General features: G+C 49.0%; 1 protein-coding gene and 1 pseudogene across 1 annotated transcript in view; both read right to left on the bottom strand.

The window, feature by feature from the left end:
* SACK1A (scaffolding CK1 anchoring protein A) overlaps nt 1-8843 on the bottom strand; it is a 26012-nt gene extending 17169 nt beyond the window's left edge. Inside the window, exons 1-2 of the mRNA XM_006157526.2 lie at nt 8248-8843; nt 559-726 (exon numbers count right to left, since the gene is read on the bottom strand). Of these exons, the coding sequence (XP_006157588.1) occupies nt 559-726; nt 8248-8727 (648 nt within the window). The 5' untranslated portion in view covers nt 8728-8843. The remainder of the gene's footprint in view (nt 1-558; nt 727-8247) is intronic.
* Nucleotides 8844-13319: 4476 nt separating this feature from the next.
* On the bottom strand, nt 13320-17464 carry LOC106735843 (40S ribosomal protein S10 pseudogene; annotated as a pseudogene).
* Between the last annotated feature and the right edge of the window lie 5656 nt (nt 17465-23120).

Here is a 23120-nt window from a genome sequence, read left to right as displayed (position 1 = left end):
AAAACCAAAAAAAAAAAAAAAAAAAAAAAAGAAGAGAGAGAGAGAGAGAGAGAGAGGGAGAGAGAGACACAGGAGTTCAGTCAAGTCCGGGAGGACCAGTGTCCTCTTGGGCCAGAGAGCTCCAAATACATTCCCAACAGGCCCTGGCGCTGTCTGCCCTGTGAGGTGGTTCCACTCAGGCATCTCAGCTGAGAGAGGCATATGTGGCAGAGATGCTGTCCAACAAGTAGCCATGGCCCCTGCCGCGCTCCAGCCCCCACGCACGCAGGAGAGGTAAATGAGTCATGAGCAGAAGCGATGAGAATCTTTTCCAGGTCCGGTCCCAGAAACATCCCACAGAAGCCACCAGCCCTCTCGTCAGCTTTCACGGCTCTTCTAGCAGCCTCATGTTCTCTGTGGTGTAGACACAGAATAGAGGAGGTTCTGTCTGACTTTGTTTGAATGAAAAATAAATCTTTCCTGTGTTATGCAACTGAGATTGGGGGCATTTGTTACATGGCAAAGCCTACTTTATCTGACTGATACAATAACCTTTAAGACTCTCACGAGGGCCCCTACCTTGAAGTGACTGTCAGAGATTTGGAGTTTGTCACACATCTCCTGGAAGAGCTTCACACCTCCCTGGTCCAGGAGCACACAGACAAACACCCCGCGCTTGTTGGCTGCCTCGAGAATGTCACAGAAGATCTCCACATCCGTGAACACGTCCATGAGGATGACCAGGACCTGGACCAGGGCAGAGGGCTCAGTTAGCAGAGAGTCAGGGCCAGGTGCCAGCTGGCTCCAGCAAACTCAGTGAGCCGAGGAGAGCTGTTCTCGCTGGGGCTGGGTGGAGGAGCTGGGCTGACTGGGCAGGGTTCCAGGGCTCCTGCCCCACCTCTTGCATCGCCACCATGTACTATGGGCCTCTGCCCTGCTGTTGGAGGGGGAGTGCAGAGGAGGAAGCGAGAACAGCTAGAAGGAGGAGGAGAGCAGAGGGGAAGAGATTGAGCAGAGTGTCTGGGCTGGTTCAGAGGCACGCATACATTTACCATAATGGATTAGAACCATGTGGAACTAAAAGGCACTTGATTTGCGAATGCTTTTAAGCACAGAACCCTGGCTTCAAACATAATTCCCCATGGAGGTGCCATATCACCGGACGGAGAAGGGAGTCCTGCTCTTCCAGCAGCTACTGCATCACCTGACCGGGTAGAAACCTGGGGAGGGACCCCTAGATATCCGGAAACCCCGTATACAAGAGACACCTGCGTTCCTGCCTGCCAAGCATCCCGCTCTGCCTTCTGCCCCAGTGCCTTTCTCCCTTTCGCGCACAAGCACTCGCTACCATAAATAAATTAAGTGGACTTTAAAAAGAAGTTAAGGCTGGGGCCAGCAGATGGCATAGCGGTTACGTTGGTGGACTCCTACATGGCCGGCCATGGCTTGAGTTCTGGGCCAGTGGCTTGAAACTCATGCTGTTGCATGTGCATGCGTGCCCAAGATCCTGAGAGGAGAACAGAGAGGAAGGGATTGTGGCATAGCTATCCTCCCTGGGAGTGATTTCTCACTTTCCATCTCACTATCTCTGTGTGTGTCTCTCTCTCCAATAAATGCACATGCTCCAAGGCAAAAACCTCTTAAAAAAATAATAAGGCTGGACCAGTATGTGGCATAGTGGTTAAGGTGCTGGATCCCACATGGTAGGCAGTACGGTTTGAGTCCTGGACCCAGCGGCATGAAAATTACATCAGGCACATATGTGTATGTGTGTGTGTGTGTGTGTGTGTGTGTGTGTGTGTGTGTGTGTGTCCAAAATCCTGAGAAGAGAACGGAGAAGGAATTGCAGTGTGGCTATCCCTTTAGGGGTGATTTCTCACTGTCTCTCTCTGACAAGCACACATGCCCTGTAACAAAAAAGAAAAAAACAAACAAACAAAAAAGGGTGGGTGAGCTGGTCCTGTAGCATAGTGGTTGAGGGAGCAGAATCCCACAGAGCTGCCTGCAGTTTTCAAACCCTGATGGCTTGAAACACATGCCTCAAACCCTTACAGGACGAGGAAATGAAGGAGAGGGGATTGCAGCGTGACCCTGGCCCATTGGGGGTACTTTGTCCTTTATTCACTGGTGAACGTTCCCGTCCTCTGGCAATGAAAAAAAAAAAATCTCACGTATGTATTTTGATATGTGGTTAAAGTATGACTATAGTTTTGATATACATTATTCATGAAAAGGTGTGAGAAATGTCAGAATAATATTATGCAAAGTCGCTTTAATCCAGGTTATGGAAGAGGATTAAAATCAGTGCCTACTCCTCTGTGGACAGAAATGGAACAGGAGAGGGAGGAGAGAGTTCTGGTGAGGCCCATCAGGTGGGCTTGCCTGCAGGTGGGTGTGACTGGAGGGCAAAGGAAGAGCTCCCCACAATCCCTACCTGAAGAAGAAAGGAGTCTGGGAGCCCCACCTGGCAGGTGGGAGCTTCAGTGAATAGAGGGGTGCAGACGGGGGGTGCTGGTCGACATGGCAGTACCCACACGCAGAGGCCTCGGACCAGAGAATCCCTTGCTATCTACCGGTGGTTCTGAGATCCTCACGGACTTGAAACCCTGCTGCTTCTGGAAGGGCAGAGATTGAAGGGGAAATGGCTTTGGGCCCTGATGGGGCTGCCCCCTTGCTGGGGACAGCTGTTGGGGTGCTTGGTACCCCATGCCCCACTTTGCACTCCTCCTTGTCCTCTTGCCTCTTTCTTCTCTTTGTTTGGACTGCTCTGTTGAGGTTGCTCAACAAATGCGTAATGACACCCACTATCAGCCACACGCTCATCCCAGGGAGTGCTCACAGTCCTGTGCCCCTGCTTCTGGGAAGAGCTGGAGGAGGAGACAACTTTCCCAAAGCCACGCACGCAGCTAGGACGCAGTGGAGGTGCCCAGGGCCCAGCCTGGAGCCCCTACCCCTAATCATTCTGCTTCCAGCCTAGGAGGACTCTGGCTTCCGTCTGTCCATCTGTTTATACCAGATCCAGCCTGGGGTCGGCGGTGGCAGTATTCCAGATAAAGAACAACCACCCCAGGCCCCTGTTTCCCGGCCATATCTTCCCTTTGAATTCTCACCAGTCCTGGGCTTGCCTGATACACTTCCCAGGCTTTTGGTCTCAGGCTCCTTCCACTCTTAAAAGTTATGATGACCTCAAAGAGCTTTTGTTTATAGAGATTATAGCCATTGATGTCTGCCATGTTAGAAACAAAAACTTAGACATGTTTGAAATAGGTGTTAATGTATGTATTCACCACGGGCTTTGTTTTTGTTTTTGTTTTTGTTTTTTTGAGAGGGTTTTCCCTAGAGGGCGCGTGCGCTCACCAGACAGACAGAGACATAGAGACAGAAAGCAAGAAATCACCCCCCAGGGGGGATGGTCACGCCACAATCCCTTCTCCTCCTTTCTCCTCTCGGGATCTTGGGCACGCACACACACGCACCCGGCGTGAGTTTTAAGCCACTGGGTCCGGGACGCGAACCGTGGTCAACTATGTGGGAGTCCAACGACATAGCCATTACGCTAACTGCTGGTTCCCTTCACCATGGGCTTTGTATGCCCACCAGAGCCAGACAGAGAAAGAGGGAGGAAGCACCTATGGGGGCGTGGCCACTCCACCACCGTTCTCCTCCATCTCTCCTCCTTTTTGGATTTTTTAAACTAAGATTTTTGTCATAGGGCGTGTGTGCTAGTTGGAGAGAGACAGTGAGAAGGAAAGTGAGAAATCACTCCCCAGGGGAAAGGCCACACTGCAATCCCTTTTCCTCCATTCTCCTGCTGAGATTTTGGACAAGCACATACCTACCCTGTGTGATTTTCAAGCTGTCAGATGCAGGACTTGAACTGCAGTTGGCTGTATGGGAGTCCAGTGACTTAACCACTACATCACCTGCTGGAGCTCCTTTTGGGATTTTGAGCATGCATGCGCACACAAGCCTGGTGTGTTTTTCAAGTTGCCCATTCCAGAATTCGAACTATGCAATTCACGACATAGGATCTGGTTCCTTTAACCAGTAGACCATGGGGCTGGCCTGAAATAGTTCTTTATTGGTTATTTGAAAAATCAATAATAAACTTGTTATATGTTAACATAAAATAACCGTTTGGGTGAAAAGGAAGTGTATTTTCCAAACCAGCAGCGAATCCGTGCTGAGCAGAGTGGTGCTGTTTTGCCTTTTGCAAACCTCGGTGATATCGGCCTTAACTAAAGACGCTGGCGTCTCGTCGGCTTCCACACTGGTCTCTGGGAAACGGTGTCTGGGCACAGTTATGTGACGACAGTCTGACTGCACGGATAAGTGAGAAAGGGCAGGGCAGCAGCTGAGGTGGCGTGTGCTGCCACGACACGGTGCTCTGCAGGCTGGGACCATGTGGGCGGCCCGGCTCATCCCTGGTCCAGCCCCGAGCCTCAGCATGGCGGTGTGTACCTCTGATCCCCGCACACTGGGGAGGCTAGGCAGGATCGTAAGCTCAAAGCTCACCAGGGGAGAACAGTAGGACTCTGTGTAAAAAAGAACCTGGTGTGGAATTGCATGCTTGTTACCCTCACGGGACGGTTGTGACATGTGAGATCCTGTCTTTTTAAAATGATTTTTAGATAATTATTTTATATAGTCTTATTTATTTATTATTTTTCTTTAGTTTGACCAGAGAGCGAGAGAGAAAGTGAGAAAACAAGCCACCAGATCTGGAACTTGAACCATGGCTGGCCATGTGAGAACTAGCGCCTTAACCACCGTGTCACCTGCCAGCTGGGAGACCCTGTCTTGAAGGGAGGGGCCAGGTCAGGGCCTGATGGACCTGCTGCAAGGCACTCCTGGACTTGCAGGGACTCAGACCACACTTGGGACCTATTCTTTGGCCCCAACTTACAAGACTAGGACAGTTGCTCCGGCCGCTCAGTCGCTGACCCTTGTCCCCACCTTCATACTCTGTGAGGTCCCACAGCCCCAAGCTCTGGTCCCACCCTATGGATGACAGTGTCTCCCCACCTCCACAACACAGGAGCCTTCTCACACCTCTGGGCTTTTGTGTTTGACGCTCACTCAGCCTAGAATCCCTTTCCCTTCCTTCTCTGCCTGGAAAACTCCTATTCAGCCTTTGAGAACCAACTCAGAATCTCCTCTTCCATGAAGCCTGCCTTAGTCTCACTACTCTGCTCACAGGCACAGAGGGTTGCCCAAGACTGGGGCTGCCACCCACTAGTGTTCTCCTCTCCGTTCCCTCAGGGGCAGGCAGTTGGCAAGGAGCCCCTAGAGTCAGGGAGCCTCTTGATGCTCTGCCATCCTGGGTGCAGGGCCTGGCCTACATATTACGTTTTTGTGGAACTGAAGGAATTCAAGCGTGAGAAGGGAGGAGGATTCCTGCTTCTTTGGGAGTGGAAACTGCTCCAGAAAGCACCTAGTGGGTCGGCCCCTGTTTGTTCACCCCGTCCTTCTTGGAGGGGCCCCTCCCTCTTCTCTCCAGCAATTTCCACGGACAGTCTTTGGCTGGGGATCAAGCTTCCCTGCCATATCCGTGGGAGCCATCTCTGAGCCCTAGTGTGACCACACGTGCATGTGTGTATGTGTGTGTGCGTGTGCACGTGTGTGTGCATGCACGTGAGTATTTGTGTGTGGGAAGGACATCACAAACTCCACCTGGAGGAGCCTGGCAAACAGGCAACAAAACGGGTGAAGCCCTCAGGGGCCCAGGACAACAGGGAGTAGTGGGGACTGTGGCAAAGGGGACCTGTCCGTAGAGGTGGCTACGACTCAGCCCCAGCAAAACAAGGCCTTCCTATCTGCTGGGAAGGGCTGGAAACTTGTACTTTGAGGTGAAATCTTCAGATGTGTATGTGTAAATTCATAACACGCTATGTCAGTCAAAAGGTTGTCAGTGAGCCTTAGGGCTGCCGAAGTGGAGAGAGAAGCCTTGCTGGGTGGGAAGCGAGGGCAGGAGAGAGGCTTGGCCAGGGATTGTGTTGCACAAGCCCTCACCTGGCTTCTTTCCAGGGCGACTCACCCACCTTGGGAGCTGAGGCTGAGAACGTCCCAGACACCTTCGGTCTCCACCCCTCGAACAACGTGAGCTTGATACAGAGACCGGAGAGCACACACGGGACAGAACAGGGCTCTGGAGCTGGAGGGACCTTGGTCCACCATGGGAGCTGAGACCAGGGGACATCAAGCTCCCACCGCGACTCCAGGCAGAGTGAGCAAGTGTTCCCGGCTGTGTACCAGGCCTATCAACTGCTAATGCCGCCTGTCACGGAAGCACAGAATCCTGTTCAGAAGTAGCCCAGCCACGCTCAAAGCCAACACTCCGCCGGCCCGTCATTACCCCGCACTTAGCTTTCCAGGCCTCGGCTCCTGCCGCAGCCTCCCCACCATCGGTGGCTTTTCCCAGAACCTTAAGATTTCACATGGTTTTGATCTAAGAAGACAAGGACCCCAGCAGAAAAACAACCTTGAACATCAGCATGTTTCTGTATGTTTAACTGTAGCAAAGTAAATTATCGTAGTGACAAAAAGAAAGAACTCTGGGGGCTGGCAGGTGGCATGGTGGTTAAAGGCGCTGGATTCTCACATGGCTGACCGCAGTTCACATCCTAGACCTGGTGGCTTGCTTTCTCACTTTCACTCTCTTTTTGTCTCTCTCTCTCTGATCAAATTGGAAAATAATAGTAATAATAAATAAAGTTAAATAAGATAATTCTTTAAAAAAAAAGAGATTTTGCCGGTGATAGTTCCTTTCCTTGGTGCTTATTCTAGGCCCAGACGCTCTGTAGCTTTGGGAGGCCAGTGACATCTATAGACTGGGGCGGATGAGACCAGAGCTTGAGTCCCCCACCCAGTTCCCTGGCGACAGCACAGAGCCACTTGAAGCCAGAGAACTCATGTCTCATTCAATGCCCATCATGGTGCCTGGAATGCTACCAGCCAGTCTCTGGTCTTGAAAGACCTTTCCCCCTCTAAATGCCTTATTCAAATGTAAATATTGGATCAGCCCAGCCTCATAGGTAAAGGAGCTGGATCCCACATGGCCACCCTGCGGTTCAAGTCCCAGCCCCAGTGGCTTGAAAAACATGCCCTTGGGTGAGCATGTTCAAAATTCCAACGGGAGGGAGAAATGGAAGAAGGGACTGTGGCATGGTCATGCCCTGTGGGGATTGCTTTCCTCCTTTCCTTTTCTCTCTCTCTGTTTCTGTCTCTCTCGGGGGAGCACACATGCTCTCTGGCAAATAAACAGATAGGGCCAGGTGGTGGCATGGCTGTTAAGGCGGCTGGCTCCCCACATGGCTGACTGTGTGGTTCAAGTTCTGATATGACAGCTTGAAAACAGGCTGGGTCTGTGCGTGCTCGTGCACTCAAAATCCCGGAGGAGGGAGAAACAGAGGAGAAGGGTTGCAGCGGACCATCCCCCGTGGGAGGTGCTTTCCCCCTTTCTCTCTCTCTCCGTCTCTCTCTAGCAAGTGCCCTCTGGCAATTTTTAAAAATTTTAAATGTGACTACCTTAGGAAGGGAGAAACCTTCGCTGCCTACCCCACCCTCCTCCTGAGCACTGGCTGGATGCAGGCACATAGGTCACTTCTGGGCAGGCAGGTGTAAGCAGAGTCTGAGGGGACGGGGCAAGCTGTGGCCGCCTTCATGTGGGTGCACACAGGTGAATGTGGAACCTGGCCCAGGGCACAGAGGGAAGGCTTCCTGAAGGAGAGACGTGCGTGCTGGGGCCTGAGGAAGGAGGAAGCATTAGCCAGGGAGGTGAGAAGTTCCAGGCAGAGGGAACAGCACATGCAAAAGCCTGAAATGGAGCATGGTGGTCCTAACACCTGCAAGGCTCTCAGTGTCGAGTGGGAGGGACCAGAGGGGCTGTGACCAAGCTAAGGAGCTGCTCTTCTCTCTATGAGCAACCGGGAGCCATCGAAGGCTCTAAGCAAGGAAGAGACTAGGTTAGTATAGACTGGCAGTACAGAAAAAGGGCTCTGCTGCAGCACGGAGCCTGGGTGGTGGGGTCAGGATGGAAGGAGGGGGCCAGGCAGGAAGCTATTGCAGGAATCCTGGTGACGATCGTGGTGGCCTGGACTCAGGTGGTATCAGGAGACCAAAGATCCAGAGTGAGACAGAGAGCAGGGCCCCGACTCCATCCTAAAGTCCAGACCCCAGGCTCAGTCTCTGAGAGGAGACACCCCCGTCCCTGCTCTACCGGCTCCCACCCTCCCCACCGCAGCCGAGGAGACAGTCTGCCATGACTACCTGGCTGGTCCGGGCGATGCAGCGGCGGACGAGGTCCCTGATGTTGCTGTGCTTGTCCGTCTGGAAGTACACGGTGGCGCTTGACTTCTCCTTCAGGTAGGGCTTCTCGGCTGAGGCCCAGGAGTGCAGCAGGGCTGACTCGCTGCCCTCGGAGGCCACCGGGAAGTAGGTGCCTGACTGCAGGGAGCAGGAGTCGAGGTCCTTAGGGCCTGCCTCGGCCCCTCCTGCAGGGTCTGAGGCACAGGGGGGCTCCTTGGCCTGGGCCTGGATGTACTGGGTCTCCACCGAGGACAAGAAGTCCACCTCCCCTTCCTGGCTCAGTGCCTGCCAGTAGGCCTCAGGACCCCCATCCAGTAGGGCATCGGTGGCCAGCCGGGCACTCTCGTTGTCACTGAAGTCAGCCCTGGCCGGCCGGACCCACTGGTTCTTGACATCTTCCAGACGTTTCCGGATCTTGCCCACGTGCCTTGACCTGCTCATGCTGCCCTGTCCTGAGTCGTGAAGCAGGAGGCTGACCCTGGAACTCCAGAAGTGAGGGGCAAATGGATCCCACCACTGAGGAGTGGGGCTCTTGGCACACCCCGGAGGCTGGCACTTCCACCTGCTGCCCCTCACGGCTGCCAAGAGAAGTGATTACCGCAGTCCTGGGTCCTGAACTCACTTCTCAGAGATCCTCTTTGGCAGCCCAGGGATTGGCTTATGGTGGAGAGACACCCGCCCTGCCTGCAGGCCAGGAGGGCTGGCCCAATCTCAGCCCTGGCAGTCAGCCATGGGATGTTTCCTCTCCTCCCAGCCGCAGGGGGAGGCCCGGGTGAGCCAGCTTTCCCGCGCTTGCTTGCACAACTCACCAGCCCAGAGCCCCATGGGGGCCTTTGTTACAAAGCTGGGAGCCTCCCCAGCACCAACAGCTGAGCTGATGGGTGGCTAAGGAGGACTGCCCCACTCTGGTGTTCTCGTGGCCTCCCTACTTCATACACTGATTGGTTCCAAGATAAGAATTTCTCTGTGTCCAGAAGGTGCTGTCCTGGCAGGTGCCCGGTTTGGAGGGAAGCTGGGTACTGGCCAGGGAGAACTGTTCACCAGGCTCCTCCTTTCCCTTGGTAACGGCCCAGGCATCTCTCATACTTACCCCTACCCTGGAAAGCAGACTTCTCTCCTGTCTTCTGTCTGTCATTGTTGTGTTTGCAGAGTCCATAAAGAGGTTCCAGTTTTCAGGCTAATGCTGATCCTCTGGAAGAACCAGCTGTGAATACCAGGTGCCAAGAATCTGAGCCGTGTGTTCAGGCCATGACCTGTGGGCTCGTCCCTCCTGGTGCTGCTGGGAGAGGGGCAGTACACATGTCTGAGGTAGAGGGGACTTTAGAAAGTTTGTGGGAAGATGCAATTAAAGTACCTTTACTTTGGTGCAAAGGTTTTGGAAATCCATGCATAGTTTCATTTTTTTAAAGTTATTCACTTATTTCTTCCATGAGTAAGAGAGACAGAGAGAGAAGGAAAGAGAAAGAGAGCGAGTAATCTCACCAGAGTTCTTTTTTTTTTTTTTTTGAGAGAGATTTTTGCTATAGGGGTGCATGTGCTTGCCGGAGAGATAAAGAGAAAGTGAGAAATTAACTCCCTTCTTTTCCATTTGCCTCTTGAGATTTTGGGCACACACACACACACACACACACACACACACACGCCCTGTGTGAGTTTCAAGTCACCAGGTCCGGGAGTTGAACCGCAGTAGACTATGTAGAAGTCCAGTGACGTAGCCCTTACATCATCTGCTGGCCCCCAGAGTTCTAACTCTGATCCACCCTGCCTCAGCCAGCACGAGACGTCTGCCCAGTGTACTCAGGGAAGTCTCTGGACTTGAACTGGGAAGCTCCCTATGCGTCATTGCCTCACAGAGCATCATGTTTTAACGCTGCACCGTGGTCTGGCCCTAATTTTAAAAATAAGTTGTGTTTCCCACGAATACTTCTTTTTGAGGACCCCTTCTTTGAAGATCCCTCCTGAAGGGAGTGACCACACGTTCTTTCAGAATCAGTTCATGGCCTGACAATGGGATGGGATGTCTAGAATCCTGCCAGTCTCTGGTTAGGTTCTGCTGGAAACAGGCTCTGAGGCTAGGGTTCGGGTGCGAGTGCAGTAGGTCATTGGGAGAGCCTTCCAAGATGCACTGAGAGGGAGTTAGGAGTGAGGCAAGAGGAAGGGGGCCATTCTGAGTGAGGTAATCAGCAAGGTCCACAGTGGACATCTGGGTACACAGACATCTGCTGGGACCTGGGATTCGATCCTGCAGGGGTCTCTGTGTGATGGGAAGCGTCTCTGAGCTTTCCTACCCAAGGAGTGAGACAGCTGTGGCATGTCCTGGCCAACCCTCATTTATCATAGGTCAAGGGCTGCTCCTGGGACTGTACCCCGGCTCTTTGGCTAGCCCTGTGTGTTCACCTAACACAGCCCAGAAACAAGAGAAAGCCTTCAGGCAGAGTCACAGGTGCTCACAGAAGAGCCTACCTGGGAGTGGTGAGTAGAGACTAGATAAAAGCAGGACCCTGTCAATATCTGCTGAGGAACTTGCTGGAAAATCAGGATCGTGTGGTCTTCAATGAGCTAGAATATAGGAAGACCCAAGTCGTCTCTCTGTAGCATGTCTTCTCTTGGGGGGAAACAGCTGTAAACTTCTAGAACCCTACTGAAGCATGTCCCAAGACACCCAGACCAATAGAACAGCAGTGTTTTTCCAAGTGCAGTCCAAAGAGGATAAAAGTAATTGAATGTCCTTTGAAAGGCCTTGCAGGAATCCAATTCACAGTCTGGGCAGCTCTCCCTTCATTCCATTTTATTCCCTCTTGACCTACAGTCTCTGGAGCGGTGAAGAGGACAAAGCCAATAAACCCGCTCTCCCTCTTGCCTCCTTGGCTTTCTGCCTCTCCCTCTGTCTTCTGCCAATTCTTGCTTATGTAGATTGACTGCAGCTCTTTCCCACATCCTCCTCCCTCGTCCCTCCTACTGGTCTACTTGTGTCCTTCCTCCTCAGTCCATTCTGAGTCAGCTAAGAATCAGGTGAGATTCATGACTTGATTCTGCATCACCTAGGTCCAGCCTTCATTCTAGCAAGATGGCCGGTGGGGATGTGTGTGCAGGTAATAATCCATGAGGAGTGCTCTAGTTCATTCACGTGGGGTCTTGGGCAGGGGATCAGTGCTAGGCTCAGGACTGGGTTGACAAAGCTTTTGAACCATGGAATGAACATTCCAGCCTGACTTCTCCTATAGTTGGCCATCATTTCACAGATAATAAAACCAAGGTTCAGAAAGGTTGAGTAACTTTCCTAAGATCACACAGCTAATAAGTGGCAGAGGCCAGGCATTGGAACTCCAAAGCCTTTGTACTTTCCACCATGCCAAGCTTTACTGTTTCACTTCCCCCTTCTGTTCCCTTCCTACTCTGGGATCATTGTGAATCCTTAGTTCCAGAATGCGTGTGGGAGAGAATGAAGGAAGTGGGTATTCTGGACTTCTCTTCTCACCTGGACTTCAATGCTCTTTGTTAGGTGAAAAAATGATGAAGTGCTCTTCTGAGACAGAAGCAGGCCTTTATGATCTTTAGGGGCCATTTTCTCCATGTCCTCTCACATAGCAGCTCTTAAAAAAAATAATAAAATAAAATAAAAACTTCTAGAGGAACTTAGCCCTCTGGAGCCCTGCTTCTTCTGTCCTCAGGTCCTGGTCCTCAGCACAGATCTCAGAGACTCTAGTCAAATCCTCTAGAACAATCAGCAAACACACACTACCCATGTTGGTACCACCCACCCCCAACTCTGCACTCCTGGCAGACATTACTAGTCAATCACAGAACTCTTTCTCAGCTGGAAACGATCCCTCCACTGTTCTATATAGGGATCAAAGAGAAGTTCTCACTTGGAAGGAATCTTGAATGGACTGCAAGCCCTTCAGTTTACTGACGAGAAAACCGTAACCCAGAAAGGGGAAGTGACTATTGTCCACGTCACCCAGCAAGTTAGGTAAGGCCCTTCACTCTTTCCCAGCTGGAAACGATCCCTCCACTGTTCTATATAGGGATCAAAGAGAAGTTCTCACTTGGAAGGAATCTTGAATGGACTGCAAGCCCTTCAGTTTACTGACGAGAAAACCGTAACCCAGAAAGGGGAAGTGACTATTGTCCACGTCACCCAGCAAGTTAGGTAAGGCCCTTCTCTCCTCTGCAACCCAGCCCTGTGAAATGGCATCATTCTCATGGGGTCCTCTGGCAATAATAATAAACTTTCTCACTTGGGATTGTGCTTCTGAATCAGGAAGCCTGGCCAGTGGTTGAGTCACACACATTCATACACTGGGAAATCCGTATCCAAGAGCCCTCAGCCACAGGCACTGCAGACTAGGGAGGAGTTTACCCCGACTTCTCCTGTGGAACATCAGGAGTGTGGCTGTCTCCTGCTCACCCACAAGGTCATCCAACAATGAGGAAAAGAACAAGAAGTGGGGCTCCTATGAGAATATGAGTGGTGCTGGGGCTTCCATTTATCTAGGGCAATTGTTCTCCACTGAAGCTATTTTGACCCCAACCCAGGGGACATCTGGCAAAGTCTGTAGACAGTTTTGGTTGTCAGCTAGGATTGGGGGTCTTGATCACAGGCATTATTAGGAATGGGCCAGGCATGCCGCCATATCCTGCAATGCACAGGACAGCCCCCCACTATAAAGAACTGCCTGGCCCAGGGTGTCGGTGGTGTTGAGATGAGGAACACCAGTCTAGGGCCCAGGCGCTAGCTGATGACTGACATGCAGGAGATCTGGCCCCTTGCCATTGTACAGTCCTTTTCCCTAGCTGAAGTCCCTGCCTCCACCATCACAATTTATTCAAAACTCCCTTGGTGCCCAGGATCTGTCTTGAACCCTACCTCTGCCAAGCAGCTTGCCTGGACACTTGCAAGCAACTGTAATGTCTCCTCCTCTGAGTCCTGGGGTGTCTGAGAATTTGCCTGTCAGTCTCATACTAGCTATGGGTGCATTATCCCAGCTCCCCTACTTCTTTTTCTGGCTACAAGTTTATTCAACACAAGATTACCTCCTCCAACTTTGCTGAGGTGGTTGGCCACACCCACAACCATATCTGCTTCTAGACGGAATTCAGTGGCTGACTCAGTCCCAACCTTGGCTTCCTTGTCTGAACCAGGGGGTGGGTGGGGCACACAGCACCTGTTTGTAGGTGTCTCTGTCAGCTTCTCCTCTTGTGAGTCTTATAGGTCACTCGCCCTCCAGATCGTGGGTCAAGGCTGGCCAGTCTCAGGACAGCTTCAGCACAGGGTGGCAGGCACAATGTGGAGGGAGGACGAGGAAGTGGCAGGTGGCGGTAATCATGCAGATACTGGATACTCTCATTGGTAAGGTACCAGTAGAAATGTCTCCAGGCAAATTGCTCCTTCACATAGCCTCGAGACTTAAGAGACTGCATGGCCTTCATGACGTGAAAGTTGGCACATTCTTTTCAGCCAACTCTGGGTGCTTGGGCATATGGACATCCTTTTAGGCCACATCATTCCCTCCTTAAAAAAGGATTCACTGGGACCAGTGGATGGCATAATGATTACATTGTTGGGCTCCCACGTAGTTGACCATGGTTTGAGTTCTGGACTTGGTGCTTAAAGCTCACGCTGGGCATGTGTGTGTGTGTCCAAAATCCTGAGAGGAGATTGGAGGAGAAGGAATTGCAGTGTGGCCATTCCTTCTGGGGAGAGGGGGAGTGAGACATCACTCTATTTCTCAGTTTCTCCAGAATGTGCACATGCCCTATAGCTAAAATCTCTCTGAAAAAAAGGGGGAGTTCATTAATGGCAATGCGATTCTTTCTGGGCATCAACAAATGGCAGCTGCAGGGACCAGGACTGAGGCTAGAAGGCTCCTCTACTTCTTTTAATTCTTCAAATACTGTAAGGGCCAAAAGCCACATGGGCTTTGGAGTTGGGCACAACCTAATCTCGACTGTGCCTAGGGCATGTGTGACACTGGGTTGGTAACTCAGAGGACCTCAAGTAGCTTCTCTTTTCTCATTCATAGAATAACAGCTAAAATTCATGGAGTGAGTGTCCTCTGTGCTAGGTGCTCTTCTCAGAGCTTTTTGTGCACTAAATCATTTAATCCTGATGACAGCCCAGGAGTAATTGTTCTTACACTGATTTGAACTCAAAATTTTTGATATAGATAAATTTGGAAACTGGTACTATTCAGCCATAAAAAACAACAAACCCCTGCCTTTTGACAGAAAGTGGAAGAACATGGAAGATTTACTGCTGAGTGAAGCAAGCCAGGCTATGAAGGAGAGACATTGTATGTCCCCACTTAATATCTACTGAGTGTCCGCACTCTGTGATTGAAACTGACTGACTAAAGGATATACAAACACAATAAATGGGTGTAAATACAAGATATAGTGTGTGTGGAAGAGGAGGGCCTGAGGAAGGACATTTAGAAGAAAAATACAGAAACAAAGCATTAATGGGACAAAGAAATGTGGTGTTATCTGTTGAAGATATTTTAATCAACTGGACTAGGGAGAAATGTTCACATATTGAAATATTCACTTTGTAAGCTGAATAATGTGATTGAATGTATAAAAAAATGAAATAAAAAAGGAAAAAAAATCCTGTGTTATACTTCCATCATAGGAATAAAATAAGTATACTTGGCAATATGGTCAATTATATAATTGTATAATAATTGAAAATCTGACATAAAAAAGAAAACAAATGAGCTTCACTGTTTCTGCAAACAACAAAAAAAGAAAAACAAAGTCTCATATATACTATAAAAACCATTAATAAACATAAAGTTTATAAATATATAAAATCAATCATATAAAAATACGAGCACACAACAGAAATACTCCTCTGTTCCCTAGTTTTGCCTACCGATGGTGACACTCTGGCTGCAAAGTGCACACTGAGATCCCACGGCTTCTCGGAGAAAGGGCTGCTCTGCTGTCTGAGGAAGAGGAAGCACAAGATGATCCTGGAACTGCGCATGCCAGAAATCAAAAAAGAGCTCCAAGAATGATGAGGACTTGTCTAAGACACAGGAGCCAGCTTGGAGGGTGCTCGTCAAGAGAATCTGAGCTTCACAGCAAGGGCAAGAGAAGATTATAGTGCATTATAAAACAGGAAACTAGCAGCCTATAGTGACAGAAATAAACAAAGATCTTGAACGTTTGAGGAGGAACAGAAGATTTTAATAGTTTCACATAAACTCCCTATAAAATACCTAATAATAACAAAGGGGGAACAAGAAATTTTACAACAGAAAAGCCTGTCACACACTACCCTAACCAAGTCATCAAAGTGACCCTCATCAATAATGGGGGAAATTGAAATCTTTCTGTTTTGTTTTTAATTTGCCAGAAGGCACATTCACTCACCAGTGAGAGACAGAGACAGAAAGAGGGAAAGTACTCCCCGATGGGGTGTGGTCTTGCAGCAATCCCATCGCCTCTATTCCTCCATCCTGTTGAGATTGGAGGCATGGATGCACACACACCCATTATGTGTTTCAAAACACTGAGGCCAGGACTTGAACCACCCACTTGGTCATGTGGAATCTGACCCCTTTAACCACGAGGCCACATGGTCATCCCGGGAGAAATTGAAATCTTGAGCCACCTGATAGGATGCAATGAGATCAGAGAACCACTTCCATGATAAGCCTGGCAAAGATGAATGACCTAACCCTAATGATGAGGAAATCTTAGACAAAGCAAATGGAGGGATGTTCCACAAAAGTAACTGCCCTCTTATCTCAATGACATCAAAGTCTTTCAGGCTGAGGGAACTTGGGGAGCCCATCCACTTGGTACTGAAGAAGACTGAAGAGCCCTGATGTTAAATGTAGCAACTAATTCAGAACTGGGTTGTTTTGCTATAAAGGACACATTGGGATAGTTGCCAAAACTCGCATGGGATCTGAGGATTAAATGCTAGCAATTGACAGGGTTGATTTCCTCATTTTTAAAAAGCTTATTTATTTCTTTCTTCTATGAGAGAGAGAAAGAGGGACAGACAGAGACAGGCAGCCCTGACAGGGTCTATACACTGCACTCTAACCCCAGTCTCAGGCGGCTGGAATCACAGGCCTGGGGCGCCAGGTGTGTTCAGGGCGGTCCTTGATGGTCATCCAAGACCTTTCCTGTGTGGGTCTGGTCTCCTTGCTACCACGCTGCTGCTTGGCCCCTGACTGCCTGATTTCCATGGCTGAACTGCAGTTTGCAGGAGAGACTCGTAACTTACAAGGAACACACGTGGAAAACAGGGGTGACGGCGCGTTTTCCTGGTGGCTTACTTTCAATGGTTCAGAAGGAAGTTCTTTGTACTATGTTTGTAACATTTCAATAAACTATTGATTATTCTTTATTTTTTTAGATGATCCCATGAGGATAAAACAATCAAACAAATCTGGAATATGGGATGATCTACAAGACAGCTGGGCGTGGGGTGGGGCTGGGGAGTCAGCGCAGGGACGTCGGGAGAGTAGATGTAGATAGTCCTGCTACAAACGCTCTATCCTTTTCTTTTCTTTTCTTTTCTTTTCTTTTCTTTTCTTTTCTTTTCTTTCTTTTCTTTTCTTTTCAGGAATTATTTTATTTATGGGACCAGCAGATGCGATGCTGGTTATGTCACTGGATTCCCACGTAGTTGACTGAGGTTTGAGTCCTGGACCTGGTGGCTTAAAACTCATGCCGGGCATATGTGCATGCGTGCCCACAATCCCAAGAGGAAAATGGAGAAGGGATTGTGGTGTGGCCATCCCCTCGGAGGGTGATTCCTTGCTTTCTGTCTCTCTGGCAAGTGCACACGCCCTGTAGCAAAATCTCTTAAAAATAATTATTATTTTATTTTATTTTACTTCTCATCATTATCATTATTATTATTGTTAATTTGGCCAGAGAGAGAGACAGAGGGAGGAAGCGAGAGAGCAAGCCGCCAGGTCTGGAACTCGAACCAAGGTCAGCCATTTGGGATCCAGCATCCTGACCACCATGCTATCTGCTGGCCCCACACTCTCTCCTATCACAGGCCTGGAATGCTTTTGTCCGTGAGGAAACCGAGGCGTGGTGAATTCCTCAAGGGCCTAACAGCAGTGCCTGCACTGGATTTATCTCCAAAGTCCTTGCTCCCATTCACATCCAAACTCTGTAATTGGTAGTTTAAGCTGGAATCCATTCCTTTAGACTGTGAGCAAACTGGGGCGGGGGACAGGCAAGGTCTGAATTGGCTTCGTCCCCCGGCCCCTCGTGCCCAGTGAGGGGCTGGCATGCAGTCGGCACTGAATCTATGCTTGGTAGGTGAATAAATGGCTCAGAGCTTCCGAGTCAATGGCCAGCTCGCACTGGTAGACAGCACCCATGGGAGTTGGGGCTTGTCTGCGGGGCAGCCAGGGCCAAGAGCCAGGCCCCGAGCAGGGAACCTGGAGGAACAGGGTGCCCGCTTGACCTCATAGGCAGCTGCCACCCTCTCCCTGCCGCTTCCTCGTCAAGGCCTGCAGCAACACGAAAATTGTAGTCTCATTACCCAGTGACCCGAGAAGTGCAATTAAGTTGAAAATTAGTTGGCATAATTAATTAGACGCGCAAATAGCTCCCTGTCAACAACAATCAATCCGTCAGGCATGAAATCAGCGCAGCGAAGGCAGGGCAAGGAGCGCTGGCAGCTGTTGCTTCTGCCGGCAGGCGAGGTCTTAGGGACAGGTCAATGGGCTGCAAGGTACCCTAACCTCCATCCGTCCCTCATACAGGTGGTCCTACAGTGGCTTATCATGGGAGCCGCCTCGCCAGGGCCTCCTCAGCGACTGAGTCCTCAGCACACAGCAACAACCCGCAGCCTAACTCCCAAGGGTCCCCTGCGGCCAAATCCTTTGCTTCCTTACGTTTCTGACTTCAGAGTCTGTTGTCCATTACTCAGAATTTCTGACATGCATAAGAACCATGGGAACTCCCAGTTTTCAGTCAGTCAGTTTGCAGAAGTTTCTAGAAAATGAAGGTATAATTTATGTGCCGTCAAGTGTACTCTTGTTAGCATATGGCTTTATGAGTTTGGAGACACGTGTATCGTCGTGTGACCACCACCATGACCGAGATTTAGAACATTTCCATCACTGCAAGAAATTCCCCGTGCTCTGCAGTAGTCACCCCATCTCCCACACCCAGACCCCCTCAGCCACTGCTCAGTTACCTGGCCCTCTAGTTTTACCTACCCCAGATCATCACGTACATGGAATCACACAACACACGCTACTTCAGCCTGGCTCCTTTCCCTTAGCACTTCGCCGATGCCCTTGGGGTCGCCCACATTGCAGCATGCATGGGCAGCCTGCTGTCTTTCTTCTTTATTCGTGATAGAGCCTGCGTACCAGTCAGAGGCTGGGCACTTGCACACATGCCTGCAGCTTCGGGCTGACCGGGCTGGAGAACTGAACCACAGCTGCCATGTGGAATCTGGCTTTGCTTGAATAGCGCATCGCTACAGTCACGGAGCCAGCCCTAACGTGTACGTGTTATCACTGGGATGATTTCATTCCATGATAAGCCACCGTGTATCTGCTTCCCAGCTAAAGGACACTGGGTTGTTTCTGCTTTGGGATGTTTATGAATAAATGTTCATATACAGATCTTCATATGAACACATGTTCATTTCACTTAAGTAAATATCTAGAAGCAGGGTTGCTGGATCTTATAGTAAATGTATTTTGTAAGAGATACAGTTTGGGGCCAGAAGATGGCATGGAGGTTAAGGCATTGGATCCCACATAGCCAACCCCATGGTTCCCCCTTTTTCTCTCTGTCTCTGTTTCTCTCCAGCAAGTGCACATGTCCTATAGCAAAAACTGAAAAAGCAAACAAACAAAAATACAGTTTGTAAGGGACTGGTTCCATCGTCTAGTGGTTAGAGGAGGCAGCTCTCACGTGGCCAACCACTCTGAGTCTCAGCCCGGGGATGTGGGTGCATGTGTGCATGTATGAGTGTGTGCACGCCCAAAACCCTGACAGAATGGAGGAGAGGGGATTGCCGCATGATCACGCCTGTTAGGAAATGCTTTCTCTTTCTCTCCATGTGTCTCTCCAGTTCCCATTTGTGAATGCACATGCCCATTGACAGTATAAAAAAAAAGAAGAAGAAAGAAATATATTTCTTTTTTTAAAAAAGTATTTTATTTAACTTTATTCACTCATTTATTTTAATTTGATCAGAGAGGGACAGAGAGAAAAAGAGAAAACTGCCAGGTCCGGGACTCGAACCATGGTTGGCCACGTGGAGTCCAGCACCCTTAACCACCACACCACTTGGCAGTCCCAGAAATATACTTCTTAAAAAATTGCCAAACCATTTTCTAAAGTGTGTGCACATTTTGTTTCTCCATCAGCAATGCATGAGCCTTCCAGTTGCTTTGACATGGATCTTTGACAATGCATAAATTTTAAGAAATGATAACATACCTTACTGGTATACAGGGCCAGTGCTATGACTTGCTATGATTTAAATGTCTCCACCAAAATTCATGTTGAAATCGGCATCGTAATGGCATTAAGAGGTAGGGCTTAATAACAGTTGATTGGTCCTGAGGGTAGAGCTTCTGATAGAAATGTCATCATTTCCAGAGTGTTGGGTTTCTTCTTTAAATCGGGAGCGGGTTGTTACAAAAGTGACTACTCACCTCGTTCTCTCTCTGTCTCATGCATCGGCATCTACCTTTGTCCTTGTACCATGGGATGACCTTGGCCAGATGCCAGCACCAGGCTATTGGACTTGCCAGCCTCCAAAACAGAAAGCTGAATAAAGTTCTAGTATTTATGAATTACCCAGCCTCAGGTATTCTGTTATGAAAGCAGAAACTAAGCCAACCAGTTACAGAATTTGTGGGGACCGATGCAAAATGAAAATGTGTTCAAGAACTAGCCATGATGGGGCTGGCAAGTGGTGTGGTGGTTGGGGGCACTGGATTCCCACATGGCTGATCGTAGTTCAAGTCCCGGACCCAGTGTCTTGCTTTCTCCCTCTCCCTTTCTCTTTGTCTCTCTCTGGTCAAAAATAATAATAATAATAACAAGTGGAATTAAGTAAATAAATTATTTTTTTAAAAAAAGAACTAGCCATGATTAGGCAGCAATTGTATACTTTTCTGCAATATTGGAGGCCAAAGGGATGATCAAGGTTTGGTTCCTGGGTCAACCTGCATGTGCTTGCTGGGTGCACATGTGTGCTCATGATTCTGGTTGGCTAGGGGAAGGATTATGGCATGAGAACCTGTTAAGAGTGCTTTTCTCCTTCTTCCTCTTTCTCTCATAAAGAAAGAAATAAAATAGACTTTAAATAAAGGAAAAATTTTTAATAATGAACTTTATTTATTCATTCATTTATTATTATTTTTAATCTGGCCAGAGAGAGACACAGAGAGAAAAAGAGGGAAAATGAGGAAGCAAGCCACCAGGTCTGGGACTCGAACCATGGTCAGCCATGTGGGAGTGTTCAGCCACACTACCACACCCCCTGCTGGCCTCAAACAAAGGAAAATTTATCATTAAAGTTACTAGAACAGAAAACTTTTTCCTTTCTCCTGCTATCTTTCTCTTGATTTCTCAAGGAATTTTATTTGCCCTCTAATGTTTTCAGTAAAGGAAAATTAAAATGGAAAATTATGAGCATGAATTTTTACCATTCATCTTTATCTTGTGCAATGTCATTGTACATGCAAATGCAAGAGCATTTCACTAATATGTCAAATGACTGAAGCGACACAATTCCTATTTCATTTGCACATATGTGTGTATTTCATTCTTACCAGAAAGTGGAAATGCTGCCCCAAACTACCTCAGCTGTCTTTATTTCATGTCTTGTTCTGCACACGTTCCTCCAGCACTCCCTCCCTTGGGCTCACTGGTCAGTAAGACAGAGCAGAACAGAGGGCCAGCTGGTGGGGGGAGTTAAGGCAGCTGGATCCCATATGACCCACAGAGTGATTCGAGTTCCAGTCCCAGACACTTGGAAGACATTCTGGTCACATGTACATGTATGCCCAATATCCTGAGAGGAGGATGGAGACGGGATTGCAGCAAGGCCATCCCCCAGGGGGTGCTTTCTCACTTTCTTCTGCTCTCTGGCTAGTGCATGTGCTCCATAGTAAAAATTAAAAGAAAAGAAAAGACAGAAAAGGAAGGGGACCACTGATAGCCGTGTCTTTCCTTTTCTTTCTGTCATCATTTTCAGTGCTCAGTGATTTGCCGAAGCAGTCCAACGAAGAAAGCATGTGGTAGAAGGTTGTAAAAGGTTGTGGCCTTTTTTTTCTGCATTTGAAGCAAAAAGAAAGAAAGAAAGAGAGAAAGAAAGAAAGAAAGAGAGAGAGAGAGAAAGAAAGAAAGAAAGAAAGAAAGAGAAAGAAAGAAAGAAAGAAAGAAAGAAAGAAAGAAAGAAGAAAGAAAGAGAGAGAGAGAGAGAGAGAGAAAGAAAGAAAGAAAGAAAGAAGAAAGAAAGAGAGAGAGAGAGAGAGAGAAAGAGAGAGAGAGAGAGAGAAAGAAAGAAAGAAAGAAAGAAAGAAGAAAGAAAGAAAGAAGAAAGAAAGAAAGAAAGAAAGAAAGGAAGGAAGGAAGGAAGAAAAATGCTAAGATTGGGACCAGCAGTTGGTGTAATGGCTATGTCTCTGGACTCCCATGTAGTTGATCATGGTTCGAGTCCTGGACCCAGCGGCTTAAACTCATGCCAGGCACATGTGCGTGTGCGCCCAAGATCCTGAGAGGAGAATGGAGGAGAAGGGATTGCGGTGTGGCAATACCCCCTGGGGGTGATTTCTCGCTTTGTGTCTCTCTGTCTCTCTGTCTCTCTCTGCCTTTCTGGCTAGCGCATGCGCCCTATAGCAAAAACCTCTAAAAAAATTAAGAACAGGGAACACAAACAAGCATATCTTCCTTATGATATCACACCTGCTGTCCTGGAATGAGCTCCCGGCCACCCCGGTCCTGCACGGGGGCTGGAATGGGGAACAAGAACATGGAGGATGCCCCTCACACACACACTCAAGAGAGCGTGGGGTCAGTCGAAGACATCAGGTGGTAAAGGAAGGTTATTCCAGGAACATCGACCTCTTTGATGACTAAGAGATGGTCCTCCGAATGTTCTAGAGCTCTGGTTAACCACTTCTGTGACCAAATGGGTACTGTTCCTCCTATGTGTACTGTACACTCTTCCTCCCAACACTTGCTGACAGCCTCTTTTTGCAGGGAAAAGTAATGTTCTAGAAGATTCTGGCTTGCACCATTCTTTGGTTCTAGTGTCTTAAATACTCTAAAAATGAATCGGTTGACTGTGGCCAATCCTTGGTCCTTTCAATGAATAAAGAAAGACCTGCTTGTGGTGTGCATGGATGCATGTGCAAATGGGGACAGATTTCTGAATATAAAAAGACCCAGAGGGCCAGCTCTGTGGTGCAGCAGTAATGTGCTGCTCCAGAGAAACCAGATCCCACATGGCTACCATGGTTCAAATCCCCAGGCAGGTCAGCCTGAAACACAACAGGTATGCACAAGTACCCCAGATCCAATGGGCAGAAGGACTGAAGGACGGATATCGAGGCATGAACGGACTCTGTGAAAGGTGATAATTTCTCTCTTTTTTTCTTCTTTATTCATGTTAGAGCAAGAGAGAGAGAGAGAGAGAGAGAAAGAGAGAGAGAGAGATGTGTTCTAATGTGATGTAAGATGAAAAAGGGCCCACCGACTCAGGACACGTGTCGTATCCTTTATTCATTTCACAAACATGTAGCGAGTGCCTACTATGCACGCACGGGGCGGAGCTGGCGTGTCTGGGTGCTAGGACCCAGATCGATTCCTGC

Source organism: Tupaia chinensis, unplaced genomic scaffold, assembly GCF_000334495.1.
Source record: "Tupaia chinensis unplaced genomic scaffold, TupChi_1.0 Scaffold000545_1, whole genome shotgun sequence".
In the NCBI taxonomy this organism is placed as follows: Eukaryota; Metazoa; Chordata; class Mammalia; order Scandentia; family Tupaiidae; genus Tupaia; species Tupaia belangeri.
This window is presented reverse-complemented; position numbering and strand designations above follow the sequence as displayed.